Source organism: Hemiscyllium ocellatum, chromosome 7 (genome assembly GCF_020745735.1).
Source record: "Hemiscyllium ocellatum isolate sHemOce1 chromosome 7, sHemOce1.pat.X.cur, whole genome shotgun sequence".
NCBI lineage: Eukaryota > Metazoa > Chordata > Chondrichthyes > Orectolobiformes > Hemiscylliidae > Hemiscyllium > Hemiscyllium ocellatum.
The window spans coordinates 112,868,114-112,891,780 of record NC_083407.1 but is presented as its reverse complement, the minus strand read 5'-3'; the positions used below and the strand labels follow the sequence as shown (position 1 = coordinate 112,891,780).

The 23,667-nt window shown below is 42.5% G+C and overlaps 1 protein-coding gene across 1 annotated transcript in view; it reads left to right on the top strand.

The window, feature by feature from the left end:
* bmpr2b (bone morphogenetic protein receptor, type II b (serine/threonine kinase)) overlaps positions 1 to 23,667 on the top strand; it is a 300,682-nt gene that overhangs the window by 119,929 nt on the left and 157,086 nt on the right. Inside the window, exon 2 of the mRNA XM_060827667.1 lies at positions 17,096 to 17,275. Coding sequence (XP_060683650.1) covers positions 17,096 to 17,275 — 180 coding nt within the window. The remainder of the gene's footprint in view (positions 1 to 17,095; positions 17,276 to 23,667) is intronic.

Genomic DNA, 23,667 nt, shown 5'->3' with positions numbered 1-23,667 from the left:
AGATGAGAGCGTAGAAGGATGGGTTAGTAAATTTGCAGATGACATTAAGGTCGGTGGAGCTGAAGGATGTTGTAGATTACAGAGGGACATAGATAAGCTGCAGAGCTGGGCTGAGAGGTGGCAAATGGTGTTTAATGCATAAAAGTGTGAGGTGATTCACTTTGAAAGGAGCAACAGAAATAATGAGTAAATGGGCTAATGGTAAGATTTTTGGTTGTGTAAAAGAGCAGAAAGATCTCAGTGTTCATGTACATAGATCCATGAAAGTTGCCATCCTGGTTGATAGGGTTGTTAAGAAGACGCACAGTATATTAGCGTTTATTGGTGGAGGGATTGAATTTCAGAGCCATGAGGTCATGTTGCAGCTGTACAAAACTCTGGTGCGGCTGCACTTGGAGTATTTTGTACAGTTCTGGTCACTATGTTATAGGAAGGGTGTGGAAGCTTTGGGAAGGGTTCAGAGGAAATTTACTAAACTGTTACCTGGAATGGAGAGAAGGTCTTCTGGGGAAAAGGCTGAGGGACTTGAGGCTGTTTTCATTAGAGAGAAGAAGGTTGAGAGGTGACTTAATTGAGACATATAAGATAATCAGAGGGTAAGAAAGGGTGGACAGTGAGACCATTTTTCCTCCAATGATGATGGCTAGCACAAGGGGACATAGCTTTAAATTAAGGGGTTATATAGGACAGATGTCAGAGGTAGTTTTTTTACTCAAAGTTGTAGGGGCATGGAACGCACTGCCTGCAACAATAGTAGACTCGCCAACTTTAAGGGCGTTTAAATGGTCATTGGATAAACATACAGATGAAAATGGAATAGTGTAGGAAAGATAGGCTTCAGTTTGGTTCCACAAGTTGGAGTAACATTGAGGGCCGAAGGGCCTGTATGACATGGTAATGTTCTATCTATGTGAGTGTGAAAGAGCTACTCCAAATTCAGTGATTTCACTTGACACTTGTCAGGCCTGTGGACGAGCTTGATTTTCTGGAGTTCAGCACATTAAAAATCATTGGACTGGAAGCGACAAAGTGGTAGCCATGCAATATTTGAATTAAAATAAATTAACGTCTTCCAGCATGAATTGATTGATCATTTTTTCAAAAAGTAGTACATATTTCTGACTCCGATACAGTATGCAACAAAAATCTTTTTATTGGGCAGATGAGTAAAGTTGAATGCAAGTGTGAATGTATGGGGTCAGGTGGCACTGTCTGAGATTGAGAGTCTTGCTGCACTAGTCTGAATTTGTAGTTGGTCTTTTATAGCTTTGCTTCATGCTATATTCCCCGCATCCACCGTGGTCAATGTCAGACTCATTGGTTCTTGTTCCACTTGTATAGGTTACAATGTATTATATCCGAAATGCAGTACTATCTCTTTATTTGTTTAATGCTGTTAGGATAATTGTTGGAGAGTAAGGGCTCGTCTGTTGGAGGTAGAGATGAGGATTTTTTTTCTTCTCAGAGTGCAGTGAATCTGTGCAGTTCTTTACCACTGAAAAGTGTAGAGGCTGGTGCATTATATATATATATATATATATTCATGTCTGAGATAGTAAGATTTTTAATCAACCAGGAAAATGGAAGGTCATCGGGAAAAGGGAGGAGAGAAAAGCTGACAATTACCAAATCAGCCATGATCTGTTTTGGTGGTAGAGCAGACATGATGAGCTGAATGGTTGACATTTGTTCTTATGCCTTTTGGTCTTATTGTGGTCTTACCTTCCCAATGGCCCCTGCTGAAGATAGACTTCGAACAAAGATTCATCTAAAGTCAGTTGTGTCATGTCTCATGGTTCATTGTCTGCCATGTGAAGAATGGCCACTGGAACAAGGAGCCAGTTGGTGCCAATGTCTGCTTATCTGACAAGTTCTGACCCACAACATCAGCACAACTTAAGTCTGATTATACATAATTAAAAGGTGCTTTGATTGATTGAAACACAGTATTAAATAAAGCCATTTAACAAGATCCTGAAATAGCTACACCAACAATAGAGTACATTAAACTTCTCAGTTCCAAACATTTCCATGTTAAATTTGTAATAGCAAACCTGATGAATATTTCCATTCATTTTAAATCTTCAAAAATTTAAAATCCTACATTGTTTGCTGACTCTTTTTCATGGATCATCCACCAATACAGTGGGCAAGTATCACAGCAAGTGAAAAAAGAAGATTCTTGATTACTTTGCAACTATATGCATCACATAACAAGGCACTGAGCCATGTGAGCCAGTTTGCAACAAAGTTACCTGAGCTCAGTAGAGGAACTGGGCAGTGGGAGTGAAACTTGATAATGTTTACAATCTTTGCTGGAAAGAGTGAATGCGTGTACAAATAGTTCTTGGTAACGCATGTTCTGGCAGCGCAATTTGCTTATAATATCACTATGGAATTAAGTAACGGTATTTTCGAGAATGCTTAACAGTGTTCGCAATAGCGCAATTCCAGCGGTGATCGTTTTGTGCATTTTGTTCTCTGCATGTGCCAATGTCATTGCTGGTCTTTGTACAGTTCTGTACATATGCCGGTGTCAGCTGCTGACCGAGCAGCCTTCTGAGAAAGGTACTGTACAGGGAGCAGCTTTCTGAGAATGATACATTGAGCAGTGTGAAAGATACACTACTCCTAGTTATCCCTTTTTAAAAAAAAGTGGAGGGGTATAGTCATAGGATCATAGAGATGTACAGCACAGAAACAGGCCCTTCGATCGAACTCGCCTATGTCCACCAGATATCCCAATCTAATCTAGTCCCATTTTACAGCACTTGGCCAATATCCCTTCAAACCCTTCCTATTCATAGACCATCCAGATGTCTTTTAAATGTTGTAGTTGTACCAGCTTCCACCACATCCTCTGGCAGCTCATTACATACACGCACCAGCCTCTCCGTGAAAAAGTTGCCCCTTAGGTCCCTTTTAAATTTTTCCCCTCTCATCCTAAACCTATGCCCTCTAGTTCTGGACACTGCCGCTCTGGGAAAATACCTTGTCTATTTACCCTGTCCATGCCCCTCATGATTTTATATCACTCCTCAGCCACCAACGCTCCATGGAAAACAGCCCCAGTCTATTCAGCCTCTCCCTATAACATAAGCTCTCCAATCCTGACAGCAGCTTTGTAAATTGCACACAAGATTCCAAAAGTGGCAGAACCAATGTCCTGTACAGCTGCAACGTGACCTCTCAATGCTGTGACCAGTAAAGGAAAGCATACTAAACACTCTTCACTATCCTATCTACCTGCGACTCTACTTTCAAGGAACTATGAACCTGCATTCCAAGGTCTTTTTGCTCAGCAATATTCCCCAGAATCTTACTATTAAATGTATAAGTCCTGCCCTGATTTGCCTTTCCCAAATGCAGAACCTCACATTTACCTAAATTAAACTCCATTCTGTCACTTCTCGTCCCATTGACCCAACTGTTCAAGATCCCATTGTACTCTAAGGTAACCTTCTTCGCTGTCAACTACACCTTCAGTTTTGGTGGCACCTGCAAACTTACTAACTATACCTGCTATGTTCACATCTAAATCATTTATATGAATGACGAAAAGCAGTGGACCCAGCACCGATCCTTGTGGCGCACCACTGGTCACAGGCCTCCAGTCTGAAAAAAAACCCTCCACCACTCTCCTCTGTCTTCTACCTTTGAGCCAATGCTGTATCCAATTATGACAAGAATGTTAGCAGTAAGCATCTTGATGATAACATTATGGGTGGTGAACACAGAAGAAAGGCTATAACACTGGAAGAGAAGCTAGATATTATTAAGTGTTTTGAGCGTAAGGAGAGATGTATCTCCCTTAGGAATAATACACCATGATGACCATCTGTCCCTGCGTTAATTTTTTTAAATGTACAGTGTTATATTTACTTTCATTTCATTGATAAATATGAATTATACCTTCATTCAGGCTGAGGTATACTTTGTGTTAGAATTTTGGTTGATTTTTGAGCGATCGTGAGTGATATTTGCTGGTTAGTCCCTAACCGCACTTTTCCCATAGACCCCATAATTTATTTTGAGCAATTTTCTATGAAGCGAGGTTTCACTGGAATGCAAGTGTAATGTTAAAGAAGACCTACCTGTATGTGTGTTCACATAGGTGTGCATTTTGTTGCTATCCATCAGCACACTGTAAAATTGTGCAAGTGCATGCAGTTGGAGTGAGCTGAGGCTTTGGGCGAGAGAGGAAAGAAAAATCAGGTTCAGCTTTAATAACATTGTTATCAAATTCCACTGGTGAAATTAACAGACGGATGTAGTAACTGAAGGACTGCAGCTTTGGCGGAACTGTATGCAAACAAGAGGGTGCACTTTTGGAAAGGGAGACTTATGAAAAAACAAGGAGGAAAAAAGCACAACTGAAAGTGTGCTAGGGTGTACAGATTTTCAGATTCTGACACTGTACCAAATTAAATTTCCATACTAAACTGACTAAATTAATGGTCTTTCTCACACTTTGAACACTGCTTGAAGGCATGTGAGCTCAAAGCAAATTGGACTGGTGTATCAACATAAGAATCTACTATGGATTAAATCTGTATTAAAGCCCCCGAAACATTCTAGTCAAAACCTTTTCTTTGCTATTATTTTGCTCATTCCTCCCGTCCTCTCCTGAGATAAGCAGACTTGTGTAATAAAGGAGGATGATCCATGGAAAATGGAGTCAGTGTAGGATTTTCAAGTTTGAAGAGTAAAAATAAATATAATTACTCGTCAGGCTTGCTGTTGCAAATTTCACAAAGAAATGTTTGGAACTGAGAAGTTTCATGGACTCTATTGTTGGGGCTATTTACTTAAAATAGCATAAAAATCCTGTTTAGTAGCTTTATTTAATACTGTGTTTCAGTCAATCAAAGCACCTTTTAATTATGTATTTAAGTTATGCTGATGTTGTGGGTCAGAACTTGCCCTCCCAATCTTAGCTATTACTATTTGGGAAGAGTAATGTACACAAAGCTACTTGCTTCATTATGGGATTAGCATTCTAGACAACATGTAATTACGAGTAGCAGACTCTGTCTTATTTGTAGTGTAGCTGAGTTGGTTCTGTTCTCACCTGATATCCAGACATCTGCTTACCAGCAAAAGTATCAAGAGCTTGGCTGATTTTTCTCTTCCCACCATAGGTGCAAAAGGGCGAATTATACCTGCTTGATGGTTTTTTTGAAACTGGGATCTTGCAGCTAATTTCATTTTGTACCTGCATGTTTGTTGTAATGAACACGAGGAACTTGTAAGCTGCTTTTTGTAGTACTACTACAAGGTAGAATTAACAGTAGTGAGACTGTTTAATTTGTGGGGATGCATTCACTCTTGTTTTCCAGTATTCTTGGTGGGGTGGGGAGGCTGTGCAGTTAGAATAAACCTGATTTGCAAGGGGCCAATGCACGGAGGAGGGGATTTGATAACTAAATGAAGAAGATACTTTGTTTCATGGAATGTATAAATACCCAATATTCTGCCAGGTTTCTGTGCTGAGGAAACTCCCAGCCTATGACTTCCCTCCAGTCTGTATTATTGTTGAGTCATTCGTGCCTTTCAGTGTCAAATAGGAATGTGCTAATGTTGACCTGGGTCTGGAGCTGCATCTGAAGAACGGATTTCAACCCCAATGGTTTTAATTTGGGACAAAGAATCTTGTTCACAATGTGCTGGTATGTGAGAAATTAGATATGAACGTGGAACATCGAAACAGGAGACCATAGATGGCTGTTCTCGCCTGCTCCACCATTTAATAAAATCATGGTTGATCTGGTGGTAGTCCCATCTCCACTTCCTTGTCTGACATGTGACCCCTTTTTCTCTCAAAATACTATCTAACTCCGCCTTGAACAAATTTAAAGATCCCATCCTCCCCTGTCATCTGGTGAAGGAAATTCTACAGATTAATGACTCTCAGAGAAAGAATTCTCCTGTCATTGTCTTCAAAGGAAGTTCGCTTATTCTTAAAACCATATTCTTTAGTTTTGGCCTCCCCACAAGAGAAAATATTCTCTGGGTATTCATCTAATCCAACCACCTAAAAATCTTTTTGTTCAGTGAGATCACCCTGCATTCTTTTAAATTCTAGTGGGTATTGACCTAACCACTTTACCCTTTTTTCACTAATTAAGTCCTTCTTCCCAGGAATGAGTTGAGTGAGCCTTCTCTGAACTGCTTGAAAGTTATATCTTTCAAATTAAGAGACCAAAACTATGCACGGTTCTCTGGATATGGTCTCATCAGTGCACTGTAGAGCTGGACAAAAAAAAATCCTTATCTTTGTATTCCATTCCCTTAGCAATAAGTGACTTCATTCCATTTGTCTTACTAATCACTTGCTGTACCTGCACGCTGACTTTATAATTCATGTACTCTCGTGATTCACGGACATCCTGATCCCTTTATATTACGGAATTCTTCAATCTTTCTCCACTTCAGTAGGCTACTACTTTTCTGTTCTTTCTGCCTAAAATGGACAAGTTCATATTTACCCATCACAAAAGTTAGCTGACTAAAAGTACAAATAGAGATAAGTAGGTATGATCTAATTGCCATTATTAAAACATGGCTGTATGGTGAACAGGACTAGGAACTGAATATTCAAAGATATTCATCATTTAAGAAGGACAGATGAGAAGGAAAAAGAAGTGGACTAGTAATGATGTAAAGGATGAGATCACTATGATAGTAATGGAGGATCTCAGATCGGAAGAATAATACGTGGAATCTGTTTGAATGAAGCTGAGTGGCAGACATTGGTTGGAGTTATTTCTATGTCACCTTATATCAATGGTAGTACCTGTATTAGTAAGGATAATAATGAGAGAAGCACATAGCACGGTTGACATAGTTGTCAAGGATGACTTCAGTCTGAAAACTTGAAATCCTGTTAGCAGTCCTATTCCAGCACCTATTAAAAGTTGCCAGCTTCCACAGCTATTCTATCATCACCTAAAACTGTTTGCTGTATAAAAAGGTTGTGATGTTTGATGACTTATGGCAATAACTGTTTCTTGCGTGCAAATAAATACTAATTTTATGTAGTGTTTCAATGATTGTGGAGGTTGGTAACTTTTGAAAAGATATTTAAATTTTCTGTGATTGATTGGAAGGACTAACTAACAAGATTGAAGTGATTATGAGCTGAAGGTTGCAGACATTTCTTCTGTTGTACCATAGTAATGATATTGGTTCAATGGCAAATTGGAAACCTCTGCTGTTTATCTGTGCAGTTCAATTAATTTATTCCGATATATCCAGGTACTGCAGCTGGCTACATGTAGCCAGCTGCAGCACCTGGATATTAGGGGTTGAGTGTGTTCCAGTAATTCAGACTGAGCAAAACCCCTTCATTGTAATGTCACTGACAGCCTCCTAGGAAGAAATGCAAATGTTATTCATCTGCGCATATGCACACACACACCTTTAATTTGAATGTGAAGTATTTTTGTTTCAAGTAAAATTTGAATGATTGCTTGCTCTTCCTTTCCCAACCCCCATCCTATTCAAATTTGTTCAAATGAATACTAAATCTATACAAAGCAACTGGTTTTTGTTAGTTGATTTGGTTTGATTTGATTTATTTATTGTCACATGTAATTTGTCACAAAATTCAGTGAAAAGCATTGTATAGTGTCACCACTCTCTAGTGCTGTCTTAAAACACAGAAAAAAAACCAAAACATAGAATATAAAGGCAGAAGAATAAAGAAACAAAGAAAAAGTATTCCATTTCATGGTCCTTCTTGTTAAGTGCTCTACCATAGACCTTGGCCTGGTGGCCAGGCATGAATCCCAAGCCGTGCTGCCAATAGAACAAAAGTCGCGACTCTTCAGTGCCATCTAACCTCCATTGGTGCCCTCGCCACTATGAGAACTTGCTGGACCTCACCGGTGCAGGAGGGAATGCTAGGAGTAGCACCAGGCATATGTAAAAATGAGGTGTCAACCTGGTGAAGTTACCAAACAGGTCTACTTGTATGCCAAACAGCATGAATAGTAAGTGATAGAACTAAGCAATTCCTCAAAAAATGGATCAGATCTAAGCTCTGCAATCGTGCCAGATCAAGTTGTAAATGGTGGTGGACAGTAAAACAATTCATTCGAGTAGGAGGCTCCACAAATGTCCTCATCCTCAATGTATGAACAGCTCAACACATCAGTGCAAAGAAAAGGCTGAAGCATTCGCTACAATCTTCAGCCAGAAGTGTCAAGTGGATGATCCATAGTAGCTTCCTACAGTGGTCTCCAGCCATTTCAATTCAATCCATATAGTATAAAGAAACTATTGGAGGCAGTGGATAGTGCAAAGCTATGGGCCCTGACTGCTTTCAAGTAATAGTACTGAAGATTTGTGCTGCAGAACATGCAGCTTCCCTAGGGAAGCTATTCCAGTACAGCAACAGCACTGGCATCAATCCAACAATGTGGAAAATTGCCCAGGTGAGTCCTGTACAAAAAAAAAGACAAATCCAACCCAGCCAATTATTGCCTCATCAGGCTACTCTTGATCATCAGTGAAGTGATGGAAGGTGTCTTCAGTAGTGCTATCAAGCAGCACCTGCTCATGGATATCCAGTTTGGGTTTCACCAGGGTCAATCAGATTCTGACCTTGGTTCAAACATGGACAAAAGGGCTGAATTCCAGAGGTGAAGTGAGAGTGACAGCCCTTGACACATTGAATTGAGTGGCATCAACGAGGCCCTAGCAAACTGGAATCAGTGGTCATCATGGGCAAACTCTGCACTGGTTGGAGAAAGTGAGGAAAGTGCTGGGGATCAGAGTTGAGAATGTGGTGCTAGAAAAGCACAGCAGGTCAGGCAGCATCCGAGGAGCAGGTAAATTGACATTCGGGCATTCCTGATGAAGGGCTTGTGCCCGAAACATCGATCTCCCCTGCTCCTCGGATGCTGCCTGACCTGTTGTGCCTCTCCACTGGTTGGAGTCATACCTTGCACGTAGCAAGGTTGCTGTGATTGTTGATCAGTCATTTTGGCTCCAGGACATCTCTGTAGGAGGCGGCACGGTGGCTCAGTGGTTAGCACTGCTGCCTCACAGCACCAGGGACCTGAGTTTGATTCCAGCCTTGGGTGACTGTCTGTGTGGAGTTTGCACATTCTGTCTGTGTCTGTGTGGGTTTCCTCCCACAGTCCAAAGATGTTCAGGTCAGGTGAATTGGCCATGCTAAATTGCCCACAGTGTTAGGTGCGTTTGTCAGAGGGAATGGGTCTGGGTGAGTTACTCTTTGGAGGGTCATTGTGGACTTGTTGGGCCGAAGGGCCTGTTTCCACACTGTAGGGAATCTAATCTAATCTAGGAGTTTCTGAAAGTAATGTTCTCGGCCCATCTTCAGCTGCTTCACCAACAACCTTCCCTCCATCATAAGAAATAGGGATGTTTGCCAATGATTGCACAATGTTCAGCACCATTTGTGACTCCTCCAGTTCTAAACAGTCCATGTTTATATGCAACAAGATTTGGACAATATCAGACAAGTGGCAAGTAACATCCGCATCTTACAAATGCCAGGCAATGATCATCACTACTGAAAGACAATTTAACCATGACATTCAATGGTGTTACCCTTACTGACTAGTTAAACAATCACTAGAAACTCAACTGGACTTGCCACATAAACACAGTGGCTACAAAAGTAGGTCAAAGGCTTGGAATTCTGCAATAAATCCCCAAACCCTGTGTATCACCCATAAGGACCAAGTCCAGAGTGTGATGGAATACCTGATGGATGTAGCTCCAACAACAGTAAAGAAACTTGACACTGTCCAGGACAAAGCAGCCTGCTTGATTGACACTACATCCACAGATATCTATTCGCTTTTCCACTAACACTCAATAGCAGTAGTGTTTTCTATCTACAACATGCATTGTAGAAATTCACCAAAGATCCTTAGACAACAACTTTCAAACCCAAGACCATGTCCACCTGGAGGGACTTGGACAGTTGATACATAGAAGCACCATCACTTGAAAGTTCCCTTCAACATCTCACCACCCTGACTTGGAAATATGTTGCCATTCTTTCACTGACCCTCGATCAAAATCCTGGAATTCCCTTCCGAATAGCATTGTGAGTCAACCTGTAGCATGTGGACTGCGTTGGATGAAAAGGGTAGCTCACCACCATCTTCTCAAGGGCAACTCAGGACAGGCAGTAAACTACACAGCAACTTCCATATTCCACGAGTAGGCCAATTTATCTAATCTATCATTAACCCTCCTATTACTTGATTCCTGAGTTTGTTAATCAGTCTCTTTACTTGTCCCGTGGATTTAAGAAGGCATCTAAACTCACCCACTGCATTCCCTTCGTCAACCTTCTCTGTTGCTTCTGCAAAACATTCTATTAGATTAGTGCAGCCTAATAAAAATCTGTGTTAGCTCTCCTTAATCAGCTCCAACCTTTGTGGTTGTTTGTTTTATTTAGCTCTGTTTATTGTTTCTAAAATCATACCCACCACTGATGTTAAATCATCCAATTTATACATAATAAGAATGGATTTACATCCATTCTTTTGTAAAGGTATCCCATCTGTCACCTTCAGACTTCTCACATCTCCCTTTGAATGTAGGGAATATTTGAAGACTATGGCAAAGCTTTCCACAATCTCCACCTCCACGATCTTGAGAAACTTATAGATAAGGTATCAACACTTGGCAACTTATCCAAGAGCTCCCCCCGCTACACACACACACGCACACGCACTCCATCCCGGAATGCGTCCATCTGAGTAGGACTGAAAACACGTTGAACAAGGGTGTTCTTCTGTACACATTTCAGAGATTTGTCTCCCTCCTTTCCTTTTACTGGATGCAAATAGCAAATGGGATCATTTTAGATCATGTCCTCAAGTTCTTGCATACCTTTGTGATTTCCAGGCACGTCCTCTACTTCTCCTCCTCTATTTGGAAGACTGTAGATTACCCAAGGAGTGAGATCATACCTTTTTTCTGCTCATTTACTGAAGTGGATTCTGTCCTAATACTTTGAAGGAAATCCTCTATTTTCCAATGCTACAATGCCTTTTCTTAAGTGATATTGCCACTCCACTTTCCTTTTCCTTTCTTGATCGTTTCTGAACAGTTACAGCTAGGAATTGGAATGGGAACATCTACTGTTACTCTACATACCCCCTAACCCCAGCAACGTATTCAAGAACCATCCACAAACAATTAGGCTCATTTCATTCTGCAATACTCAATCCAGAAATATTTCCATCCGAGTTGGACTGAAAATGTGTTGAACAAGGGCGTGTTGAGTTTAAAAGCCGCGAGGTTTTGCTGTAGCTCTACAAAACCCTGGTTCGACCACACTTGAATATTGTGTCCAGTTCTGGTTGCCTCATTATACGAAGGATGTGGATGCTTGAGAGAGGATGCAGAGGAGATTTACCAGGAATGCTGCCTGGTGAAAAGAGGTTGAGTGAGTTAGGGCTTTTCACATTGGAGAAAAGGAGGAAGACAAGTGACTTAATAGAGGTGTACAAGGTAATGACAGGCACAGTCTAGATTAGAGTGGTGCTAGAAAAGCACAGCAGGTCAGGCGGCATCCGAGGAGCAGGAAAATCAACGTTTTGGGCAAAAACCTTTCACCAGGAATGAGGCAGGGAGCCTTGGGGGTGGAGAGATAAATGGGAGCGGGGTAGGGCTTGGGAGAAGCTAGCTAAGAGTACAATAGGTGGATGGAGGTGGGGATGAAGGTGATAGGTTGGAGAGGAGGGTGGAGTGGATAGGTGGGAAGGAAGATTGGCAGGTAGGATAGGCCATAAGGATGATGCTGAACTGGCAGATTGGAACTGAGGTAAGTTGAGGGGAAGGGAAATGAGGAACCTGGTGAAGTCCACATTGATGCCCTGGGGTTGAAGTGTTCCGAGGCAGAAGATGAAGCATTCTTCTTCCAGGTGTCGGGTGGTGAGGGAGTAGCGGTGGAGGAGGCCCAGGACCTGCATGTCCGCGGCAGAGTGGGAGGGGGAGTTGAAATGTTTGGCCACGGAACGGTGGGGTTGCTTGGTGTGGGTGTCCCAGAGATGTTCCCTAAAGTGCTCTGCAAGAAGGCATCCAGTCTCCCCAATGTAAAGGAGACCTCATCGGGAGTAACGGATACAATAAATGACATTGGTGGATGTGCAGGTGAAACTTTGGATGTGGAAGGCTCCTTTGGGACCTTGGATGGAGGTGAGAGGGGAGATGTGGGTGCAAGTTTTGCACTTCCTGCGGTGACAGGGGAAGGTGCCAGGAGGGGAGGGTGGGTTGTTGGGGGGCGTGGACCTGACCAGGTAGTCATGGACGGGTAGAGTAGATAACCAGAGACCTTTCCCCAGGGCAGAAATGGCTCTCGAGGGGTCATAATTTTAAAGTGATTGGAGGAAGGTATAGGGGAGATGTCAGAGTAAGTTCTTTATGCAGAGAGTGGTTTGTGCATGGAATGCAGTGCCAGCGATGGTAGTAGAGTCAGAGACATTAGTGACATTTAGGCAACTGCTGGACATGGATGGCAGTAAATTGAGGGGTGTGTAGGTTAGGTTGATCTTAGATTAATATAAATCCTTGGCACAGCATCATGGGCCAAAGGGCCTATACTGTGCTGAACTGTTCTATGTTCTATATTGTGGACATTTGTAGTGATTTAACTATTAGTCTGATTGAGATACTGAGCAATAATAGAAATTCAGGCATTGTTTTATTTGGCTCAGAATCTCACCAGGCAGTGATTGAACTCTAATCTTTTCTTTAGTATTAAAACAACCAATGCTAGGGATCACAGCATTCAAACAGCATCCATGGAGAGAGAACACATTGGTTGTTTTCAGCACAAATTCCAGCATCAGTAATTTTCTCCTACATTTTATTTAGTATTCTTTGATTGACATTGCATGCCACTATATTGGCACATCAATTGTAAAAGTTAGTTTTTAAGGGAAAGCTCCTTTCAGAATAAACTTTGAGAGTTTCAGCATGTAGTTATAGAATTATACAGCACGGAAACAGACCCTTCGGTCCAACTCGACTATGCCGACCAGCTATTCTAAACTGATCTTGTTCCATTTGCCAAACCCATCTCAGCCCTTCCCATTCATGTACCCATCCAGATACCTTTTAAATTCTATATTTGTACCTGCCGCTCCCACTTTTCTGGCAGCTTGTTTGATACGTGAACCACCCTCTGTATGAAACATCTACCCCTCAGGTGTCTGTTAAATCTGTCCCCCCTCACCTTAAAACTTGTTCCCCATCACTGGGGAAAAGACCTTAGCTATTCGCCGTATCCATGATGTGAGTGTCACTGGCTAGGCTAACATTTATTCCCTATCCCTAATTACTCAGTCGGCAGTGAAGAGTCATATTTTATTGTAATAATTTTGCTCAGGCCTGTAAAGGTTCACAGATTCTTATGCATCAGAATCAGCAGTGCATCACATTAGCAAGTATGAAATAGTTATACTTCATTTTGGTGTAAAAATACAGCCCATTTTAATGTATTTGAGCCAATTCTACTGATATTTCACTGGCAGAGTCAATCAGTTCTGTCCAACCATTTTTGTTTGACGATTTTCATGAGACTCTGTGCTTCATTGTATTGAATTGATTTATGATGATCACACAAAGGCAGCAAAATTACATCCAACATAAATATATACAAAGATGTCAAAAAATCATGTGCAGACACAGTAGAAAGATACAAGTAGAAAGAGGAACGTTACAGCATGAGCATACGGTGCGAAGTAACTGCTTTAAAATTTTGAAGAAGAAAGACAAGGACGAGCAACAGCATACAAGCCCTTACCCAAACAATGTGCTGAATGTGTACCAATCGTGTTACTATATAGGTTTTTGGTTTTATTAGAACTAGGTATAATTAAGCTTTATTGTCAGTATACTCAGGTACAGGAGTACAGTGAAAGGTTTGCAAAGTTGCCCCTCATGGTGCCATCTTAGGTACAATCTTATGAAAAGAGAAATAAAGATGCAAAATGTTACATTACCTTACAGTGATTCATACTGTAAGTTAGAAAATAAGACATACAGTTAAAAGGATAAGCCTTACAATTAGATAAACAGATTACAGGTAAACATTACACCGCAGTAGATCAGCGCAGGGGTTCCCACACATGGCCTGACTGGCTTCATAAGCCGCTGACTTCCCGCACTAGTCCCCAGTCAACACCTGTCCCCACTCTGTTCTGTGCCACCAGCCTGCTCCACTCTCCTCAAAGTCTGCAGCTCAGTCTGCTCCATGCCTCCAGCCCACTCCTGTCTGGCGCTCACCTGCTCTGCACTGCTCCATGCCTTCAGCCCACTTCCCTTCAGTCCTCAACCACTCCACTGCAAGCCTCCATCCTGCTTTGCTCTGGCCCTCTGCATCGCTCCATGCCTCCAGCTGAGACTGCTCCAGCTTTCAGTTGATCCAAGGTAAGTTTTCCTTTTAAGAAAACACTTTAAAATCTTAGGAAAAAAAGCAAGTTAAAGGAAAAAAAAGAAAAAAGCCGATGAATGAATGAGCCCTGGGCTGAGAAGCCTGGACACTGCCTAAGCCTCCATCAGTGCATGTTAGAGGTTACAACTAAAGTTTTCAATAACAGATGAGCTCATGCAAGGGTGAAGGTGAAGAATAGCACAGAAGTGGAAGTTGGCAGTCTTAATCACATGTATTTAACATCTATGGGGGAGCTGGATGTAGTGCCATGGGATGCTGCAATTTCTCTATTCTTGTCACACCATGAGTACTGGACAATGCAGCCTTGCAGTGATTGGAACGAGGTCAACTAGCTGGACATCATACAATAGGAATTCCTTGATTGAGGTTGTTAATTTGGTCCAATCAGAGAAACCTTGTTGACACTCTGGTAGCTGACTCTGAATGAGGCAGTACTAAAGTCAAGGACTACAATATTCATGTGTAAATAAAGTTAAAAATCATAAAACACCAAGTCATGTAAAGAATGACTTGGTGATGGAATCTGACCTCTGTGAAGTTATATCCATCCTCATGACCACAGATCCAGAATGAGCCGCTGTAGTAGTAGAATAGGCGGCAGAGTAGGACACTTCACGTGGAGCTCCTCTGCTTTGCCTGTTCTTTTTCTATCCTTCTAGCAGTCCTGGAGCAGCGCAAAGGGGAGCAAGTCCTGGAGCAACGAAACTTAACTTATCTTGGTGCAACTGAATGCCTGTGTGGAGTGGATTGGGAGGCTTGGAGCAGAGCAGGACCGTTGTTGAACTGGGGTCTGGCATGGGTGGTCAGACAATGTGCTGAGCTGCTGCTACTTGAAATTCTTTACTGGACTGTAAAGTCAATCCTTTAACTGTGTTATAACTTTATTATTTCTAAGGGCGGCACGGTGGCACAGTGGTTAGCACTGCTGCCTCACAGCACCAGCGACCCGGGTTCAATTCCCGACTCAGGCGACTGACTGTGTGGAGTTTGCACGTTCTCCCCGTGTCTGCGTGGGTTTCCTCCGGGTGCTCCGGTTTCCTCCCACAGTCCAAAGATGTGCGAGTCAGGTGAATTGGCCATGCTAAATTGCCCGTAGTGTTAGGTAAGGGGTAAATGTAGGGGTATGGGTGGGTTGCGCTTCGGCGGGTCGGTATGGACTTGTTGGGCCGAAGGGCCTGTTTCCACACTGTAAGTAATCTAATCTAAACAAAAAAAGTTATTTTTTAGATTCTAAGTAATGCTACTACTTTTCCATTTTTTTTGTATCCCAAGATTTGTATCTAGGTACTTGTACCTAAGATGGCACCATTGTAAGGCAGCCATTGTAAAAAAAATTTCTCACTGTACTTCTAGACTGCTTTAAGAAATCAGTGAGGTCTAATCCAAAACTTGCCTCCATCTTGGCCTTGTTGCCTAGAGTCTAATCTAACAATACTGTGAAGTCATCCACTTTGGTGTCGCAGATGGAGGTACTCCTCCACTCAATTGTCTTTGAACACACTTTGTGATATGATCCCATAGCATTACATTAATACTCGAGACATCCTTCTTTTAAAAACAGCACAAGAAATCTGGATCCCTATGCTGTTCTCTCAAGGGGCACTAGATGCTCATTGACTGGTGAGCCACATACTGCTTGTGTGACCCATGTTTATTCTTGCTTACTCATACTGTGTTGCGAGCGGGTTGGTTTAGTACAGTTGGTCGGAAGGTTTTGTGTTGTGAAGTGATGCCAACAGCATGGGTTCAATTCCTGCAATTCTCCTTCTCAACCTCTCCCCTCACGTAGGCATGGTGACCCTTGGGTTAAACCACCATCAGTTGTGTCTCTCTCTAATGAGAGAGCAGCTGCATGGTCTGGTAAGGCAATATGACTGTACCTTTTATCTTTACTGTGTGCTGAGTGTCCTCCTGCATGCTTGTCCACAAATTCATTTCGAGTGGATGTTTTTGGGCTGGTGATTGTGACGGGAAAAGATGAATGGTGATGTGTCATGAAACCTAATACATGCAAATGAAAAGCAGTCATGTTTGTCACTTTTTTCAGGAATGACAAGTACATTTCATGATCTGGCTTGCTAACACATAATATGAGTAGAGTAGAATTTGAGGAAAGGGAAGCAGAAATTCATGATGAGCTACGCTGCAATTCCACATTTCAAATTCCCCATTTGACTTCCCTTTGTTCTGAAATATCTGTGCTTCCTTTTTACTTTTTATGGTGTTGGGGTCAGAGGTGGGGCTGCATGGGAGAGGAAAGAGATGAAAGGTATTTTAGATGGTATCCTTACATCTCCCTCATATTTTGTGTGTTGTTTGTTCTTGAATGCAATGATAACATGAAGAATTATCTAAATTATGCAAACAAAAGTGCTGCGCAGTGAAAATGACTCATTTTCAAGGAATTCATAATGTACAATTACAAGAAAACAAGTCATCCAAGTTTGTTTTAAAATTATCTACCCATGAATGCACATAGTCCTGTGAACAGTAGGGCATTGACTGTTCTTAGCTATTTGAATCCCTTTGCCTGGAATTTAGTAACATAGATGTTACCACATAAAATTTAAGCAGTCTTTCTGAGAATATTTGCCTTAGTTTGATCTTAACTTATAACATTGTCTTAATTTTTATTTACTTTCCTAGGTGCCCAGAGTGGTGAGCGGCTTTGTGCCTTTAGAGATTCATATTCCCGCTCTGAGCCTCAGGGCATCAGTGAAGAACGTATTAACCGGGACAACGGCACAGTCTTGTGTGAGAAGGGAAGTCAGTGTTATGGACTGTGGGAAAAGATGCAGGATGGAGGGATCCGCATGATGAAACAAGGTGAGTGTCTCTTCCAAAAACAGAACATTTTGTTCTGTTTATTGAACAATACCTTCAGGGAAAGTTTCGTAGTATAGGACAGAATTATGTACCTTATCTAATTTCGTCATTAACCACCCACTTTCGTTTGGTAATAACAGTAGCGTTGATCAATACACTGTAATTTTAACAAGGTTCATGAGCTGTAGCATGAAATTCTGTAGTTAATTTTGCATGTGGATCAATGAAAATTCCTAAATTTTCCTGGTTTTTACACAGGTCTTCCTAAAACAGCTGTTTCTTTTCTGATCACAGTTGTTGGGCATCTTGGGAATATCATCTCACCCTATAAAAAGGAAATATGCAGATCCTGGATAATGGGAGGCAGAGAGTTGTAGAATTGAAAGGCAGTTCACCATTTCATGACCAGATGATGTATGCATGCTGACACTACAACGTGCCCCTGTGTAGGTTGAATAAATTCTGGGAAACCATTTCACTTCAATTTTGTACATGTGCCAGTTGCACTTGGCTTCGTCATACAATATAATTTCCAGTGTCTGACCTGGTGAAGTCACTTGCACAACTGAACTGGGCCAACAGATGTACTGGGAACAACTGAGGCCCATAATGTTTTAACAGTCATTTCTCCTAGTGTTCCTTCAACTTTGACTTTGTGTCACTGAATATCCATGCTATTTTGCAAGTGTATAATTTATTGAGTTCATTCAAAGTCTGTCTTGCTTGGGAATATGGACTCTATTGAGTACTCTTGCATTACTTGTTCTGAATCTGCAGACTTTGGAGGAGAATCAGATTAATGAAACAAAAGTGAATGTCAAAATATGGATGAAAACCCTAAAAGAACTAGGTTCTACTGATGTGCAGAGCAAACTGTAATGGAGTGAGTTTGCAGCTGCAGTCTGGGTACGTAGGAAAGTAGAGTGGTGCCACAGTGCTTGACAGGTATTTTATGTTGCCATAAGCTCTCTGAATAAAAAGTCTCAAGGCATTTAAGAGTTTATGGTCTAACCTTATATGTGACTTTGAGATTCATCAGTATGAACCATGAAATAACAGTGACAGTTTAATGTCCTTTGTCCTTGCCACCAGATTGTTGGCTTGTGCCAAAGCAAGGCCTCTAGGATCTAGATTGTGACTGCTCAGCTCATTTTGTATCAGACTGTTGGAATCATCAGACAGAGGAGATTTTAATGTTCTCATTTTGGGCTAGATTTGATCCAAATTCTAGAGTTGAAAGGCCAGTGTTTAACCTAATGCAAATCCAAATCTATCTTAGAGGTTTGGAATCAATACCTTTGACCTCGGTAACCAGAGTGAACTGATAAGACTCGAGTAAGACTCGAGAAAAGTGGCAAATAAAGGAATACCTTAATATTGTTTTTTAAATTATAGAACAGATTGGCCCAAAAATGCTCAGCAAACCACTGCTCACATCCATTGGTTTGGTATAGCCATTCTTTCAGACTTCACACAGTCATGAAGTATTGGAGGAAACTGATTACATACACAACCATAGTGAACTAATGACTTCATACTAAATTGTGGCATCTTAAGCTGATGTTTCAATTCTATGCATCACATTGTTGAAATTTAAATATTGCACTGTTTATAGTGAAAGACTGGGCTGTGTTAAAGAGGAGATCAATTAGGCATAGTACAGTTGAGGTATGCTCCCACGAGGTTAAAAGATAAAAGCAAAGCTCATGTTTTCTGAGTGCCAGAAGTTATAGATAATAAAGTGAAGCAGAAAAGTGAGAAACAGGTTAAATATATAAAGATTAGAGATGACTCTATGAACTGACCAAAAAAAAAAAATGAGAAGAGACTGGTGGCTAACATCAGAGGAATCCAGGTGTCTTCTACAGGCATTTAAATAACTGTATAAAAGAACAGTGTTAGAGACAAAAAAAAAACTGCAGATGCTGAAATCCAAAGTGGCTTGCTCTGTTCTTCCACCCTCCTGCCTGTCAAATAAACTCCCTCCCCATACCCGGACACCCTTCCCAGCCCCTCTCCCTGCCACCAACTGGATTCATTCCTCCCAATGACCAACCAGATCGTACTGTCTTCCTGTCTTCACCTATCCCCATTTCACCACCTTAGCTCCACCTCCCCCTTTATCTGCAGTGCCCCTCACACTCACCCTCCAGTCCTGAAGAAGGGTTATACCCGAAACGTCGGCTTCTCCACCTTCTGATGCTGCCTGGCTTGCTGTGTTCTTCCAGCCTCCTGCCAGAGTACTAAAAGAACAGTGTGGCTGATTAAGGGATTTACATATGGCGATTTGGCCCATTTAAGCCCATTCAGCCATTCAATGTGATCATATCTAGTACTGTTTCTGAATGCCATGTTCCTGCTCTCTTTTCATACACCTGACCTTAGCCTCTAGAAATCTCTGTTAAATATGTTTAGTGACTTCACCTCCATAGCCTTCTGTGCAGGGAATTCCACCAAATTCAGAATTTTACCTCTCTCCTCCTGTCAGTCCAACATGCCTTACTGTGTATCCTGAGATTTTGAATTCCTTGTACTGGATCTTCTACTAGGAGAAAGATCATCCCAGCATCCATTTTGTCCAGAAATCCACTCTTATTCTTGTAGTAAAGAGAGGCTCAGGTGATTCAGTCTTTCTGCACAATGACAAATCTGCCATCCTCAGAATCTCCCACCCTCACAACGCGCAGCCCTCCAATCCCTCTGCTCCAATCCCGACCTCACCATCAAGCCAGCAGATAAAGGGGGCACAGTGGTAGTCTGGCGCACTGACCTCTACACTGCTGAAGCCAAATGCCAACTTGAGGACACCTCTTCCTACCGCCCCCTTGACCATGACCCCACCCCCCCATCACCAAACCATCATCTCCCAGACCGTACAGAACCTCATCACCTCAGGAGATCTCCTACCCATAGCTTCCAACCTCATAGTCTGGGAACCCCGCACTGCCCGATCCTACCTCCTTCCCAAGATCCACAAACCTGACCACCCTGGCCGACCCATTGTCTCAGCATGCTCCTGCCCCACTGAGCTCATTTCTACCTACCTCGACACTGTCCTATCCCCCTCCCCCAGTCCAGGAACTCCCCACATACGTTCGAGACACCACCCACGCCCTCCACCTCCTCCAAGACTTCAGTTTCCCCGGCCCCCAACACCTCATCTTCACCATGGATATCCAATCCCTCTACACCTCCATCCGCCATGACCAGGGCCTCCAAGCCCTCCGTTTTTTCCTCTCCCGACGTCCCCAACAGTACCCTTCCACCAACACTCTCATTAGTTTGGCCGAACTGGTCCTCACCCATAACAATTTCTCCTTTGAATCCTCCCACTTCCTTCAGACCAAAGGGGTAGCCATGGGCACCAGCTATGCTTATCTCTTTGTTGGCTACGTAGAACAGTTGATCTTCCGTAATTACACTGGCACCACACCCCATCTCTTCCTCCGCTACATTGATGACTGCATTGGCACTACCTTGTGCTCCCACGAGGAGGTTGACCAATTAATCAACTTCACCAACACATTCCACCCTGACCTTAAATTTACCTGGACCATCTCTGACACCTCCCTCCCCTTCCTGGACCTCTCCATCTCCATTAATGACGACCAACTTGACACTGACATTTTTTTACAAACCCACGGACTCCCACAGCTACTTGGATTACACCTCTTCCCACCCTATCTCTTTCAAAAATGCCATCCCGTATTCCCAATTCATCCGCCTCCGCTGTATCTGCTCCCAGGAGGACCAGCTCCACCACACAACACACCAGATGGCCTCCTTCTTTAGAGACCGCAATTTCCCTTCCCACGTGGTTAAAGATGCCCTCCAACGCATCTCGTCCACATCCCGCACCTCCGCCCTCAGACCCCACCCCTCCAACTGTAACAAGGACAGAACGCCCCTGGTGCTCACCTTCCACCCTACCAACCTTCGCATAAACCAAATCATCTGCCGACATTTCTGCCACCTCCAAAAAGACCCCACCACCAGGGATATATTTCCCTCCCCACCCTTTTCCGCAAAGACCGTTCCCTCCATGACTACCTGGTCAGGTCCACGCCCCCTTACAACCCACCCTTCCATCCTGGCACCTTCCCCTGCCACCGCAGGAATTGCAAGACCTGCGCCCACACCTCCTCCCTCACCTCCATCCAAGGCCCTAAAGGAGCCTCCCACATCCATCAAAGTTTTACCTGCACATCCACCAATATCATTTATTGTATCCATTGCTCCCGATGCGGTCTCCTCTACATTGGGAGACTGGACGCCTCCTAGCAGAGTGCTTTAGGGAACATCTCTGGGACACCCGCACCAATCAACCACACTGCTCTGTGGCCCAACATTTCAACTTCCCCTCCCACTCTGCCGAGGACGTGCAGGTCCTGGACCTCCTTCACCACCACTCCCCCACCACCAGACGCCTGGAGGAAGAACGCCTTGTCTTCTGCCTTGGAACACTTCAACCCCAGGGCATCAATGTGGACTTCAACAGTTTCCTCATTTCCCCTTCCCCCACCTCACTCTAGTTCCAAACTTTCAGCTCAGCACTGTCCTCATGACTTGTTCTACCTGCCTATCTTCTTTTCCACCTATCCACTCCTGACCTATCACCTTCATCCCCTCCCCCATTCACCTATTGTACTCTATGCTACTTTCTCGCAACCCCAACCTCCTCTAGCTTATCTCACCACCCTCAGGCTCTCTGCCTTTATTCCTGATGAAGGGCTTTTGCCCGAAACGTCGATTTTACTGCTCCTCGGATGCTGCCTGAACTGCTGTGCTCTTCCAGCACCACTAATCCAGAATCAGTCCAATGAATCTTTACTGCATTCTGTCTATAGCAAGTAATTTTTACTTGGATAAGAAGACCAAAACTGCGCTCCCGTACTGAAACTTGCTTGCATTGAACGATCATTTGCCTTGCTAACTGTTTGCTGTATTTGTACTCTGACTTTCAGTGACTTCTGTGCAAGGACACCCAAGCCCATTTTACATGTCACAATGTCATGACATGTCACGATGTTTTTCCTACCAAAGCAGACACCATCACACTTATCCATGTTGTACTGTATCTGGCATGTATTTGTCCATTTAATCTACTTGTCTAAATCACCTTGAAGCCTCTTTACATTCTTCTCACTGATTACAATCCCATCTAGTTTTGTGTCATCCACAAATTTAGAAATTTACATTTGGCTCCAAATTTCCAAATTGTTGATGTTGTAAAGAGCTGGGGCTCAAGCATTGATCCCTGCTCTCTCACTCTTACCTTCCATTCTCAAAGACTGATTTATTCTTACTCTGTTTCTTGTTTGTTAAACCAATTCTCATTCCCTTACAGTATATTGCTAGCAACTCATTGACTTTGATCCTGTACAAAAAAACTCATGTGGGACTTTATCAAAACCTTTCTGAAAATCCAAATACACTATATTCACTGGTTCTCCCTTTATCTATTTTACAGGTTACATTTTCAAAAAGTTTCAATAGATATGTCAAACGTGATTTCCATTTCATTAATCCAAGTTGAATTTGTGTTAACCAATTGGTATTTTCCCGATGCCCTGTTGTCACCTCTTTTATAACAGCCACCTACTTCTAATGTTAGGCTCACTAGTCTGTAATTCCCAGTTTTCTCCCTTCCAACTTCGTTTTAAAAAAAACATTGGGGTTAATTTGCCACCTTCCGATATATTGTGTTTGCTTCAGAACATACAGAATTTAAGAAGATGCATCCAGTCTTTCCGTAGCCACCTCCTTTAATGCTCGGGGGTATAGGTGATCAGGCTGTTGGCATTTATCAGCTTTCAGTCTCAATAATGTTCCCAGCAATTATGTACTCATAGATGTTGATAAGACAGGTGTCCATACCATTCAACTGACAATGCTAATCCTGCTTTCCAATTCTAGCCCTGGCCACTATAGAAATTGAAGTGAATATATAAGTACAGCTTAAATGTTACAAGAGTTTCTGAACAACTGCCCTTTTAGACAATGTGCTTCAGATTCCTATTGTAAATCAAAAGGTTTTTTTCTCAACCCTCCCCTTAGCCTTCTACCTCTTACCTCAAATCTATGCAATTTGGTTACAGACTCATCTGCTGTTGGGGAAACTGCAATCCTGTCCACTCTGTTTATGATCCTCAATCTTATTCACCTCTATCAGGCTTCTCCTCAACCTTTACTGCTCAAAGAAAACAATGTTAACTTACCTAATATATCCTCACAACTCAGACCCTCCAGCCCAGGCAACAACCTAGTAAATCCATTTGTAAGCTTTGTACAGTCACATCCTTCCTGTAAGGCAGTGAGCAGAACTGCTTTCAGTGTTCTACTTGTTGCTTAGCCAGCATTTTAAGCTGGTCCGGCATAACCTCCTTGCTCCT